Raw genomic sequence first — 14,689 nt, forward strand, 5'->3', positions numbered from 1 at the left:
CTTATGATACACATGACCCCCCTGTGGTTTCACCCTTTTAAGGTCCAACCCCACCCCCATTGACATTGTTTTAACTTCAATAAGTCTTTTTGAAGTCAGGGAGAATTGTTTCTGTTGAGGATAATTGGATTGTAGAACATTTGCGTAAATATCACTTTGTCCTGCCTGTGGAAAAATACCTTCATTCTCGTCAGTGATTCCTTCATTCCCTATTCACCTATTTTTGAGATAGTTTTGTCCCAAACCTCTGCCTATGATGCAGCATAAAGGTCCTCCAGATGGTGCGTAAGATAGTCTAAGGTTACTCCAACTTTTCCTTCCTTTCTCTCTTTAGGGAAATGACAGGCTTTCATACAATGCTGTTAGATGATGCATCCAAGAATGAGAATCTACTGTGTGAAGAACAATAGGTTAAAAACATAAATCCTAACACTTCCCTCGCACAACTCTTGTTAAGAACTTACTGCTACATTAAAAGTATAACCTTTTGAAGACAACAGCAGCTATAGTGGAAGAATGAATTAGTAGAGGATCACGTAACAACAGACACCCATCGGCATCACCAATGGGTCTTGAAGGAAACATGCCAGTGGAGGGCAATAGAGTTCAGTGGAGCTCTGATCCTTTCATGCAGTTCTGAAGCCATGATTCACTATTAACCATCACTATCCAATTTTTATTGGCAGATGCATGTACGGCACTAAAACCTACCTGTCTCCCCCTCACTCCATTTAAGGATAAGAACTATGTTGAGTTCCAACTTGTTTTGTGCACATATGTTGAAACTAATTGTAGGGACAGGGACAGTAGCTGGACTCTTTCATTCTGCTGGTGGAAATAGCTATTCACTGTCAAGTTTATGAAAATCGAAGTTGGTTCGAAAGCCACACTTATGAGAACCAAAAAGGGCAATGAAGCATGGGTTATGACAATTTACTTTGATTATTCTTGTTAGCCCCAAGAAATGCTCTCTAGCATTTTCAGAAAATACGGCATCTGAAGTTCACCTGTATTGATTTTTTTTTAAATTCAGTGGTGGTTTTGCATCAAGAATCTTAGAAAGCTGAGTCTAATTCTATATAAGGCAGAGATTTCATTTTTCATCAAACTCTAGAAAAATGTGCATTTATTCATCATTAATTGCTGAAGTTGTACATATAAGATAATTGGACATTCCATAATGTCGAAAACTCAAATGTATTCAGCAGACAGTCACTTATCTTTGAGCAATTTTGTAATTTCTTAATTTTAGTAACAAGATGAAAGGAGATTAGATGGGAAAATGGTCCAGCTGAGACATGTGTCATTAATTATTACAACAACCAGACACAGCAAATTACAATAGGCACATATAATGAAGTAATTGAAAGGGGTTTTATATATAGCTCGAATAAAAAAGCTGATTTAAAAAAAAATCACTGAATTGACAGAAAACATGGGTAGCAACCAGCCGTTAACAAAACCACTGAACTTTGAAATTATTTAAAAACTTATAAGAAGTCACCAATATGAGTCCTTTCCCTCTTATTCTACAACCAGGCTGAAAATAAACACCGTTTCTAGGGATTTATAACCCACAATGCACACAAGGAATTCTTTCCTAGAGCTTTTATTTTCTATACTAGCAGTAATTCAAGGCACCAAACTACAAGCTATTTGGCCAAGACCCTATACTCTTTAGTAGGAGCTACAGGGAAGGGCTCTCAGCGGCCGTGCCTCACCTCTGGGTGCTGTGATCACAGGCCGATGATGATGTGTAAATGCCGTTCGAGGGGAGGAGGTCTGCGAAGGCGTGGGACTGCTGAAACCAGACTTCTCTGACTTCTTTAGTGTAGTAGGCGATGGCATTCCTGGCAAGAATGATCGATAAGTGCAATTTTAATAATGCTAGGTCATGAAACGACAGCCTGTGCAATGTGGAGGGGGAAGGGGGAGGGTGTAAAAGCAGCATGAGTTGGGGAAGAGAGAAGAGGAGGGAAAGGGAAGAGATTGCAGACAGAGAGAGTTAGGCAGCGCAAAAAGCATTCTGCATCATTCACGTTCTATGGTGCCTCAGCATGTTTACTTAGCAACTTCAAACAACATTCCTTGTCATGTTAATAATAGAAGAAAGAGAGTATGCATGCAAGAAAATGTTTTCAAGTATGAGCTACATTCATAAACCATGCCATTCTATCTAAACTAAACCTGCAAAAGAATTCCATTGGAGTTTTAGACTGAAAATGCCAGAAGCGTCAAACTTCCAGTTGCTTCAAGAATTCATAGAACGTACATTTAACACCATAATCGAGGATACTGCACAGCCACCTGGGAAACACCCAAAATACTCTACCAGGGAGTTGGCCTCATAAACCATGATTGGCAGGGCTACAGTTGGGCAATGGAAGTCAGGCCAGGAACGAAACTCTTTCTGTAGCCTGTGGATGAATGTGTAGTACTCTAATTAGCCCCTGAAACATCAGGAAATACTAATACCCTGAATGACCTGTCCAAATGTTCCCTTGCAAAAGATCTTTTTACGTGGGCATTTGTGGAAATGGAGCATTTCCCACATGAAATAGTGCAGGTGATGTGGTCACATACACACTAATGTTTTGGCACATTGTTCAACTGCAAACATCTTCAGATAGACATACTCTGCTGGTTTGTTGTGTTGCTAAGATCCCATGGTCTCTGAGCCAGACTCACACCATTTCTATGGAATGTTGTTATGCACTAAGTATCCCTGAGCCAGACACAATCCGTTGTCTTCAAGTCGCCCCACGTGAGACCCCACATTGTTGATGTGACATGTTGCTAGGCTCCATGTAATCTCAAGTCAAACATATTCTGCTGCTTTGGCTCAACACAAGATCCCAAATAGTTCCTTGTCAGAGACGCACTAATGCTATGACACAGCACTAGTGGCTCCCAAGTAGCCTGCATATTCACTGAATGTTATTCAATTGGTTCAACGTGAACTTTCATTGTGCAAAAACATCTAAATAACAATAGGTACATAATAAAGCTACAGTAAACTCATCTTTGTTGTTTTCAGCAAATGTCCAGCTTTCATCTCTCAAAGTATTAATACAGGAAAGTTGCATTTCATTTTCAAATCTCTCTTTGTTCCAATGTAATTAATTGACAAACAGTTCAATATTGGTAAAAAAAATAATTACTTGAATGTATATCTGTAGACTTCAGCTGTGTGACCTTTGAGTTTGTGAGGTCACTAAAGAAATATGTTTCCGGATCTGAAAGAAACAAGCAGCAGAGGAACCGAGCAAATTTTTATATGCATTTATTGCTTAAATAGTTTAAATGGTGATAAATGTACTTTCAATAACGTCAATAAGAGGAGTTTGACACTTCTTTGGCATTTTATATGCACACTAATTTTCATTCAATTAAAAAATGTCATGCAACACATGTCTTTTTAGAAGCTGTCAGTGTCTGACTGCTTTAGAGTCAAATTGATCACCAATATTCACACAGCAGAGCAGTGAAAAGGCGGTACAGTTAAGTTTTTATTTGTACAGTTGTACTTTGTATAACCTCCAATCCCATAGCATTAAAAATACGTTGAGTGTTTTAGGCATAGACTCAATTGTCTGAAGGTAGCAAAAGGCTGGACTCTCTATTAGTCCTATGGTGTCATACTAGTTCCTGATGCAGTTAATACCAGACCAGGCTAATACAATAACAATCCTTTACAAGTAGTTATATGCCGCTTAACTGGACTCAATTATATTTCAACTCTTAGTTATTTGAACTTGTAGAATTTCCTTAAACCTATAATTATGTAAACAACTTAAAGTATTAATACTGGTTTTTTGAACGTTGCCTGAATTTATTACAATAATGAAGACAAAAACAATTATTTTTTTCAAATGAATATTAACTTATTTTAGCTTTTTCTTTTGAAATATCATGTATAAGCTATTTATGAAAACCACCAATGAAAGATTTACATATTATTTACATGAGATAAACTAGTGTGCAAGGGCAAGTTTTAAACAATAAACAAACATACAATAGCACACAGCATAGGCTGGAATCAATTTACGAGGTACATTGTTAAAATTAATGCCTAGTTCAGAGTTTATTATTAAATCCAACAGATTAAAATAATCTGCTGGTCGATTCAATGAAAGTAATTTCCGAACCAGTCAAGGAGGGTACCAGTGGGAGAGGGAAGGATGAAAGGATGCACTTTTGCTTCCACCAGCACTTGTGATCAGTAATCTTTTCTGATTGTGTGATCTTTATCTTTTGTTCCAGTTGTTATCCTGCCTATTACTAGTCACAAACATTTGTCAAAACTGGATAGGTCTTTTCAGTAAAAACTATTATATTGAGGTCTTGGTAATTTAAACGTTATTAGCCTCATAGAATTTTGCTACATTTAAGAGATTTGCAGCCAACTTGTACCCACCTAAGCATACTGGGCTGGATTCTCCCTCGGCAGGATCCTCTGCATGTGGATTTCCCAATGGCGTGCTGGTGCCCACAATGGGAAACTCCATTGGCTGGCTGCCAGGACTGAGGTTCCCGCTGTTGGCAGGAGCATGCCACACCAGAAAACTGATGCGGCAGAATGGAGAATCCCACCCATTAAATTTCTTAAACTGTAGCTTAGAGAACTTTACAATTATGTCGGTGAAATAAAAAGGGAAGTTTATATTCTGCCATTTCTGCAATCATCATCCAATGACCCTAAAGTAAATGCCAGCTGTAAAGCTGCAAAAGCCTACAACTTGCTTTCTTGGGTTAAGAATTCATTCTTAAAGCATTCTGCAAATTACAACAACCACTTGCATTTAACATAGTTTCGGAAGGGCTTTTAATCACAATTTGACACCAAGCTACAGAAGGCGATATCAGGACCGATGACCAAAAGTTTTATCAAAGAGCTAGGCTTTAAGAAACAGCTTGAAGGAAAAGAGAAGAGCGGCACGGCGGAGCAGTGGTTAGCGCTCTCAGTGGTTAGTCCCTGCCTCGAGGTGCCAAGGACCCGGGTTCGATCCCAGCTCCAGGTAATTGTCCGTGTAGAGTTGCACATTCTCCTTGTATCTGCGTGGGTCTCAACCCCACAACCCAAAGATGTGCAGGGTAGGTGGATTGGCCAAGCTAAATTGCCCCTCAAATTAGAATTTTTTTTAAATTTAAATTTAAAGGAAAAGAGAGAGAGGGAGATAGTGTGGCAGAATTCCAGAGCTTAAGCAGAGGCAGCTGAAGGCATTAACACCAATAATGTAATGATTAAAATCAAGAATCACAAGATGCCAGAAATGGAGGAAAACAAAAATTATGAAGGCTTGTAGGGCTGGCTGGGGGAGATTACATAAATAGAGAAGGGAGAGGCCATGTAAGAATTTTTTTTAAAATAGGAGAATTTTAAAGTTGAGGCATTGCCAGATTGGGAACCAATGTAGGTCAGCAAGCACAAAGGTGAATAGGACTTGGACATAAAGACATGGACAAGAGTTTTGAATGAGCTCAAGCTAAGACATGGTGAAGATGGTATTGGAATAGTCAAGTGTACTACAAGATATTTTGAGTGGAATGTTTTCTACTGACAATGGTTGCTGGAGTGTAATTTCAAGGTAACACAGAGTTTTCACGAGTGAGCTGTGACAGCAATTAATATAAGCCTATTCAATCACAGCCAAGCCCAATTCCTGTCTTATCTCCTGTTGTGCATATGCAGCTTCAACATGACTCACAATCATATGCAAGAAGCTTGTCAATATCCCTCTTGCTAATCAAGGGCAAGGAGGCCAATGGAATCCCTTCCTCACTGCTGTCCTACAGAGAGTTGGATAACTCAACGTAGCCAAAGTGTTGAATTGTGGTTCTAACAGCTCAGGTGCTCATAAAGTCATTGTATCAACAAGCCAGCTCATGCTCAGTTTTACTCTGGAAGTCACATCTACATCTTGGAAGCTTGTCTTCATTGACAAAGTGCCATGATGACAAGCCTAATGAGCAATACATTTTAGCTGAGCATTAATAACTGTTCCACTCATGCCCCCCTGTTCCTCCCCACAGGTCACAGGCAGCATTCTTCATACATGAGTTCTGTAGAAGCAACGAAGCTCATATAAAATAAGATGTGGACGGGCAATAAAAGAAAAGCACCCTAATCACATTAATATTTTATCTTTGTTGAGGACACTGCAAATTAGAATAAAATAAATAATGCTTCTGGATTTCTATCCACTTGTTTGCTATAAATTCTATTTTCTTGGGCTTTCTGTTATGTTAACACCCCAGCTGATGTCCTCTGCGATCAGCCATTTGTGTCAGTTGTTGAAGTGGGAGTTGGGTAAAGACATAGAAAGGAAACTAATTAGCCTGTTCCCCTGTATAGAAGAACTGCCAGCTCTCTGGCATTGCTGCAACTAGTGAAGCGGAATAAAGGCACTACAATCTGTGTTGAAGGAAGCCCCTTTTGTTGATCATCTAGCTAAAGAGCCAAGCAGGATGTTACTAAAGCAGAGAGTTGCAAAATGGCAACAAAGGTAAATCAAAAAGTAGTAGTTAAGTGACTCCAAGCTTAGGTTTAAATAGTCTGCTGATGGTTGGAGGTACCAAGACAATAAGGGAACCCATAGATGAGGTCCAGGGAAGAAATGAGTAGGAATAAAGAAACAACAGAGTGAAATTAAGAATCATCACAATGAGGATGTACAGTAGTAGTGAGGAAAAAGTGTGGTGCAATATTACATTAGCAGTGATATAGTATTTGGAAATGTTGCACAATTTAGGTATGCAGTAGATTCTGCAATATTTAGGAAAAACAGCGTAAAACTTTGACATTGTGACTTAAAACCAAGTTTGTGTGAAATTTTGAAATAAGATTTTCTCAAAATCATTTTCTGATTTTTATTTTTGGACATTTGTGTTTATTTAGAGATTGAAAGGTTTTTACTTAATCTGGCGCTTAAAGGAAAGGAAACCCGTGTTGTTGACAAAATACATATGCCCTGTGAGGATGTGATACAACAAACTAATGCCCGTGAAGTCTCTGTTTTTCAAATTGTTCAGTGCCCACATAGAGAGAATGATCACCACAGTATGTTGTTTCAAGCCATGTTACAAATTTGTTACAAGCAGGTAGAGTGCTGACTAACAAAAATGAAAAACTGCAGACACTCAGCTAGCTGAATGGCATGAAATGGCAGCCGTGGAATGCAATGATAACCATACTGGACAAAGTAAAATGCAGCAAAATAATATTGACAGTTTCCTTTTATAGGAACTGATGGTAGTCAAATTTTCTGCTTTCCGTGGAACTAACAAAAGCGTTTTTGTGTATTTAAAATATAACCATGACAAATAACTTGCCACACTGATACTTTCAGAAGATTGTTTTAAAAGGAACTGACTTACTCTGGGGACATGAGTTTGAATACAACCCAAACAGATATGAAGATAGATTCACCTTTCATTGTCAGTAAAGATCCTAAGAGGGCAGTCTGTCCAGATCCTGGAGGATATAAATACATAGGGCATCAACCAACCAGAGCTTTCCACTCATTAGACAGTGCTACTGAAACAGATTATAAAAATGGCAAGATTTATGTGGGGAATAACGAGTCATCATAGTGCAGTAAGGTTGGAACAAAGTAATAGTTGCAGCAGTGCTGAAAGCTGCATTGAAGATATTCCGTGCAGAGTACGACAGTGTTTGTTGGGGGTCACTGGGCCAAGTGGAGTCATTATCAACATTATTTTTTTTAAACGTCAATCGATTCGAATAAACGTAAGGCCACAGTTAAAAACTCCAAAAGTAATCATAGAATCCCTACAGTGCGTATGAGGCCACTCGGCCATCGAATCTGCACTTACCCTCCGAAAGAGCAGCCTATCTAGGCCCACTCCCCCATCCTATCCCCATAACTCTGAAACCCCACCCAACCGTTGGACACTAATGGGCAATTTAGCATGGCCAATCCCCCTAACCTGCATATCTCTGGATTGTGGGAGGAAACCAGAGCATTCGGAGGAAACTCACATAGACACGGGGAGAATATCTAACCTCTGCATAGTCACCAAAGGTCGGAATCAAACCCGCGTCCCTGACATTTGAGGCAGCAGTGCTAATTACTGTGCCACCATGCAGCCATCAATTAAGTCCAATTTGTTTGACATCCATAGTGCAGCAGTCAGTGATGGAGTCTTTGGACTACATTTAAGAATTTGTGTTTCTAAGTAGTGGGGAAAGTCCTGCCTCTTGTACACATTTACTCCAGTATAGCAAGTTAGAAGTTTTGAAGCTATAACTGCTGTGCCTCCAAACTTGCAGTTTTATGATTATTTTTTCTCTGTTGCTAGCAATAAGGATTCTATTTATTTCTGGTGGTACTCAATGAGCGTTACACTTGGAATGAGGTGGCGAAGGCATCTAGAAAGCAAAATACCGCGGATACTGAAAATCTGAAATCAAAGCAGAACATTCTGGAAATACTCAGCAGGTCAGGCAGTATCTGTGGAAAGAGAAACAGAATTAATATTTCAGGCTGGTGAACTTCCGTCACAATTGGCGAAAACAACAGATATCCACTCAGTGAATAAGAGTGGCATGATGCTATTTTCCCAAAAGAAATTCAATATCAAAAATGGCTTTATTTGTAGAAAATTTGATGAAAAAAAGTAGAAAATTACAGGAGCATAAATTTCCCTAAAATTGACGACTGGATTACACCCGATAGTCCTGATTTCCTGGATCAGGAAGACCTCACTCACCCCCATGTTTAACTTATACACCGAAAACCGGCCCAATTCCACCAAAATGTCCATAATACAACCTATGCTTTTCAGTGGGTCTGATATTTCCAGCAACAGGCCATCCGCATATAGCGACACCCTATGCTCCACCACCCCCCCGCCCCACAATCCCTTTCCAACCCCTGGACGCTCTAAGCGCCATCGCCAGTGGCTCTATCACCAACGTGAAAAGCGACGGGGAGTGTGGGCATCCCTGCCTCGTACCCTGGTACAACCCAAAATACCCAAACTCACCCGATTCGTTCTTACACTCGCCACCGCCGCCCAGTACAGCATTCAGATCCAATCCACAAACCCCTGCCCAAACCTGAACCGCCCCAATACCTCCCACAAATACTCCCACTCTACCCAATCAAAGGTCTTCTCCGTGTCCACCTTGACCGCCACCTCCACATTCCGTCCCTCCAATGGATGGATGGACGGCAACATTCTGACATTTAACAGGCGCCTGATGTTGGCCGTGATGTGTCTCCCTTTTACGAATCCCGCCTGGTTCCCCCCACACCCCCATCACCTCTGGTACACAGTCCTCAATCCACGAGGCCAAAATCTTAGCCAACACCTTGGCATCCACATTCAATGCTGATATTGGGCAGTAGGACCCACACTGCTCCGGGTCCTTATCTTTCTTCAGGATCAGAGGTATTGAGGCCTGCGATAATGTGGGGGGAGCTTGGCCTTCTCCCTTACCTCATTAAATCACCTCACCAGTAGGGACACAGGTCTCCTGAAAACGCTTTATAAAATTCTACAGGAAAGCCATCCTGGCCCGGGGCCTTTCCTGCCTGCATTGCCCCCATACCCTCCATCACCTCCATAAGACCAATGGGAGCAACCAGTCCCCTCTACCAGGCCCTGCTCCACCCTGGGGAATTCCAGCTCATCCAAAAAATACCACATTCACTCCCCCCGGCCAGGGGCCCCGAGTCACAAAGCCTCCTATAGAACTCCTCAAACACCACATTCACCCACATCGGATCCAATACCACTCCACCTTTACCGTCCTTCACCCCGCCAATCTCCCTCTCCGCCTCTTGTTTCCAGAGCTGGTGTGCTAGTAATCTGCTAATTATCTCCCTGTACTCACACACTGAAACCCTGGCCCTCCGCAACTGCCCTCCTTGTGGACACGAGCCTAAACTCCAACTGGAGCTTCTGCCTCTCCTTCAACAATCCCGCCTCCGGGGCCTCTGCGTACATCCTGTCCACCAGCGTAATCTCATCCATCAACCTAGACATCACTGCTCACTCCTGCTTCTCCCTGTGAGCCCAAATTGATATAAACTCCCTCCTGACCACTGCCTTGAGTGCCTCCCATAGTGTGGCGGCCAAAACCTCACCTGTGTCATTTAATTCCACATACCTCCAGATGGCAGCCCTCACCCACTCCCTCCGCTAGCAGCACCACATCCAACCTCCACTGCTGATGCTGAGCACCCCCCCCCCCCCGATCCACTCGCAAGTCCACCCAATGCAGTGCGTGGTCCGAGACCACAATCGCTGAAATTCCCAAGTCCACCACCTATGCCAACAACAACTTACCCACCCCAAAGAAATCTGCGAGTAGACCCGATGCACATAGGAGCAGTATAAAAACTCCTTCGCCCTCGGCCTCCCAAACCTTCACGGGTCCACTCGCATCATGCGCTCCATAAACCCCTTCAGCTCCTTTGCCACCGCTGATACTCTCCCCAACCTCGGGCTCGATCAGTCCAACCCCAGAATAATGACCGTGTTAAAGTCCCTTCCCATAATCAGCCGGTGCGAGTCCAGGTCCGGGATCTTCCCCAATACTCACCTCATAAACTCCACATCGCCCCAATTTAGGCATAAACATGAACTAGGCCCATTGGCAACCCCTCCAATTTCCCACTTAACATCACAAAACTCCCCTCCCAGAATCCGCTATGATATTCCCCACCCCAAGTGCCACATGCTTATTAACCAGCACAGCCACAGCATGCATCTTCATATCTAACCCCGAATGGAAAACTTGCCCCACCCACCCTTTTCTTAGCCTGGTCTGATCCCCAATCTTCAGATGTGTCTCCTGCAAAAAGGCCACATCCCCCATCACGATGCGTGAAAAGACGCAACCATTTAACTGGCCCATTCAGCCCCCTCACGTTACATGAGACCAGCCTGGTGGGTGGCCCTTCTACCCCCCCCCCCCCCACCGCCGCTGATCAACTGTACCCCTTCTTAGGCCAGCCCCCCCCCCCACCTGTGCCACGTGACCTTCCAGGCCCACCCCCGGTTGTCCACCATCACCACCCCCTCCATGTAATACCACCTCAACAACACCTTCGTCAGCAGTGCTCCCTCCCCCCCCCATTCCCCTTCCCCTAAACAAAACAACAACCCCACCCCCCTCTGCTAAACTAACCACCTGATCACCCCCCCACTGCGCTCCCGTTAACTAGCCCGCCGAGCTAGCATGGCAGCCCCTGCACAAGGTGCCTCAGCCTCCTACCCCCACTGATTCCCCTCCCCCTGTTTGCACACCTTGCAAGCAACAGTGCAACAATAGAAAACAGAAACGAAACAACAAAAAACCCAATGGTCTAAAAGGTGCACTCACCCCCTCATCGCATCGAAACATCTCAGAGGAGAAGAGTTCCCCAACCACCAACTGAACAAATAATGCAAGAATTACCAAATAACAAGAAAAAAAGAAATAAAAACTCATTTTTTTCCACACCCTTCCTCCACAGTTCAATGTCCTCCTTCACCTGCCAGTCCACTGTCCCTCAAAAATTCCATTGTCTCCTCTGGTGTTCCAAAATAGTGCTCTTTATATAGTGCATCCAGAGGCGTGTCGGGTACAGCATCCCGAACTTCACCCCCTTTTTAAAGAGGACAGCCTTCAGCCGATTAAACACGGCCCTCCTCTTCACCGGATCCGGGCCCAGGTCCTGGCACACTCGCAGCTCACTCCCCTCCCAGGTGCATTTCCTCGTCTGCATCGCCCATCTCAGGATCTTTTCCTTATTTAGGAACCGGTGAAGGTGCACCACTATTGCCCTCGGCGGTTTGTTTGCCTGCGGCTTCCTCATTAGCACCCTGTGCGCCCGGTCAACCTCCTGGGACTGGCCAAAGGCCACCTCTCCCATCAGCTTTTCCAGCATTTCAACCACATACGTGGCAGCATCCGCTCTCTCTCTTCAGGCATCCCTACAATTCTTAAGTTCTACCTCGGGAAGCGGTGCTCAAGGTCCTCTACGTTCTCCTGTAGCCGCTTCTGGGTCTCTCGCATTACTCCCACCTTGACGGCCAACAAAGCCAACTGCTCCTTGTGCCTCCCCACCACTTTCCGGATGGCCTGGCCCTCGGACTCCAGCCTCTGCTCACTCTATTTCATCCTCCATTGTCGTTTGGTCAAATGGCTCACATCCCTTTTCTCTCATAAAACATTGACAAATACAAGACTTCACAATACATGATGCCTTCAATTTATCTTTGCTGTTAGTATCCATTTTCAACTCCAAAATAGTATTCAAACCACTTCTTGACATCAGGGAATTCATGTGGTGAGAATTCTATCCCTAGTCTGCCAAGGGAAAAAGTACAACAATACAAAAAAGAAATAGCATTTTGAAAGTTTTTACCATTGCAAGATTGATATGATCTTTGGTCCTATCAGTGTTATATTCCCACTCCTTCATCGTTGCTGTGTAAAATCCTGCAACATCCTCCTGGCATGCCTACACCATACAGACTGCAGCAGTTCAAGGAGACAGCTCACCACCACCTCCTCAAGTGCAATTAGGGATGAGCAATAAATACTTGCATTGCCAGCTACGTTCACACCCCATGAATGAAAATAAGAATATTTCTTAAATGTGCGCTTTATTCTAATTGGCAGGATCTTCTCAAATATCCTGATTTGTTGAGTCTTCCGGTGGCAGCATGTAGGAGGAGGTCGCTCATTGGAGGGCTCCTGTTCAAGGCTTGATTTTTTTAGAATATAATCCCCGGTCCCAGGGGAAATTTTTGGTTAAATAAGTGTAGGAAGGCATCAGGAAGAAAGATGTCCAAAACCCAAAGGAATATGGCCGTGAAGAAGAGGGCTAATGAAGGTTCGCCTTTGAGTGGAATGTTCGGCTCAGGAACTGGAAGGAAGGGGGAAGCTGGGTTGTTGGGTGAGGCCGGACTGCTCACGGCAGAAAAGATGACCGGGGTGATGGTCATGGACCTTGAAAAACAGTTCACAAAGCACATGGAAGTGATGAGGAAGAAGATGGTGGAGGTATTGAAGGTGCTGATGGAGGAGGCAATTGCCCTGGTGAGGGTGGTGGTATCGAGAGCATCGGCTGAGGTGCAGGAGCAGGGTGAGACACTGAAGGAATTGGAAGAGGCATTGTCGCAACACAGTGATCAACTCACCTCGATGGGTAAGGAGCTGCAGAGGGTGGTGGAGACCAACAAGAGTCTGCGAGCTAAAATTGAGGACTTGGAAAACAGATCTCGGCGGCAAAATTTGAGGATTGTGGGTCTGCCCGAAGGAGGGCCCGAGGCTGACGGAGTATTTTGCCAAGATGTGGCGGGCAGGGGCCTCCACATTGGCTGTTTAAGCTGGCCAGTGAACGGGAGTGTGGTGGGGGGAGGGGCGGCCATTAGAGCCTGGTAGAACTGGTTTCGATGAGCATGGGAGGGGTGAAAAGCTGGGGAAGGGAACCGATACTGGGCGAGGTATTTTTGAGAGGAAGTGGAGGGGAGGAGTCTGGGGGGGGGGGGGGTTCTACAATTCATGGGTGTCATTGATTGTGCACTTTCTGGGATTGGATGGCCTTGAATATTAGCGGGGGGGGGGGGGGGGGTTGGGGTTGTGGACTGTATATATTAATGGTGACTATGGGCGATTAATCCTTTGTGTTTTTTATTTGATGTTTATATTGTCATGCGGACTGTTGTTTGGGGGTTGGTGGGAGGGTGAGATCGTTGTTGTTAATGAGATTGACACCGTATTCGCTACCTTTTACTGTTTGTTGGTGGGTGTAAGTTTTGAAGAAAATTTGATAAAGGAGAATAACAAATATATTTTTTTTAATTTTTGATTTAAAGTGTGACTGTTTTATTGCCCCTTACTATTTAAATAGTTGAAAGTGGGATTTGGAAAGGGATCGCTCTCAAATGAAAGAAATGGAGAGGAAACCTGCCCCATTCTTGAAGTTCATAAAATCCTTACAATGCAGAATGTCATTCAGCCCATCAAATTTGCACCAGCCCTTGGAAAGAGCACCCTACTTAAGCCCACGCCTCCACCTTATCACCGCAACCAAGTAACCAAAACTAACTTTCTGGACACTAAGGGGCAATTTAGCATGGCCAATCCACCGAGCCTGCACATCTTTGGACTGTGGGAGGAAACCGGAGCACTCGGAGGAAACCCACGCATACACGGGGAGAAAGTGTAAACTTCACACAGACAGTCACCCAAGGCCGGAATTGAACCTGGGTCCCTGGAGCTGTGAGGCAGCAGTGCTAACCACTGTGTTACCGTGCTGCCCAAATACGCATTAACACAATGGCACCTATAAATTATTGTCCTAATATTTTACCACTTATTTTCATAAACGAAATATTTTAATAAGGTAAGTAATCATTAAAAGGCATCGGCCAAAGTTTTTAATGACTTTTAAACCATTGTCTCGGTATAAATTTATTTTAGTGATGAGATGCAATTTATTGGTTTGCCACAAAATTCCACGTAAAAAAGCACAATCAAACTCCTTCACCATTCTGAAAGCTTCTAACATTAACTAAATATTTTTCATTTTCATTTCATTTCATTTTTCAAATAAATCCTAGTTCACCAAGCAATTACATGTCTGACACAGGGATGGTTTTCTGAGGCTTATGGAGCAAACATTCTCCCTGATAAGGTGGTCAGAGGCATGTTCTGCATCTGATG

The 14,689-nt window shown here is 43.5% G+C and overlaps 1 protein-coding gene across 16 annotated transcripts in view; it reads right to left on the reverse strand.

Moving 5' to 3' along the window:
* The window catches only part of nfia (nuclear factor I/A), a 1,014,328-nt gene that overhangs the window by 143,322 nt on the left and 856,317 nt on the right, over window positions 1-14,689 (reverse strand). For 11 of the 16 annotated variants that reach the window (XM_038794326.1, XM_038794335.1, XM_038794328.1 and 8 more), the window contains 3 exons: window positions 7,430-7,474; window positions 3,162-3,236; window positions 1,722-1,850 (listed from right to left, as the gene is read on the reverse strand). The exons of 1 other annotated variant lie outside the window; for it this stretch is intronic. In XM_038794326.1, the coding sequence (XP_038650254.1) occupies window positions 1,722-1,850; window positions 3,162-3,236; window positions 7,430-7,474 (249 nt within the window). The remainder of the gene's footprint in view (window positions 1-1,721; window positions 1,851-3,161; window positions 3,237-7,429; window positions 7,475-14,689) is intronic. 4 more of the 16 variants (XM_038794333.1, XM_038794340.1, XM_038794334.1 and 1 more) reach the window with 2 other exon arrangements.

This window comes from Scyliorhinus canicula, chromosome 4 (genome assembly GCF_902713615.1).
Source record: "Scyliorhinus canicula chromosome 4, sScyCan1.1, whole genome shotgun sequence".
NCBI classification, from domain to species: domain Eukaryota; kingdom Metazoa; phylum Chordata; class Chondrichthyes; order Carcharhiniformes; family Scyliorhinidae; genus Scyliorhinus; species Scyliorhinus canicula.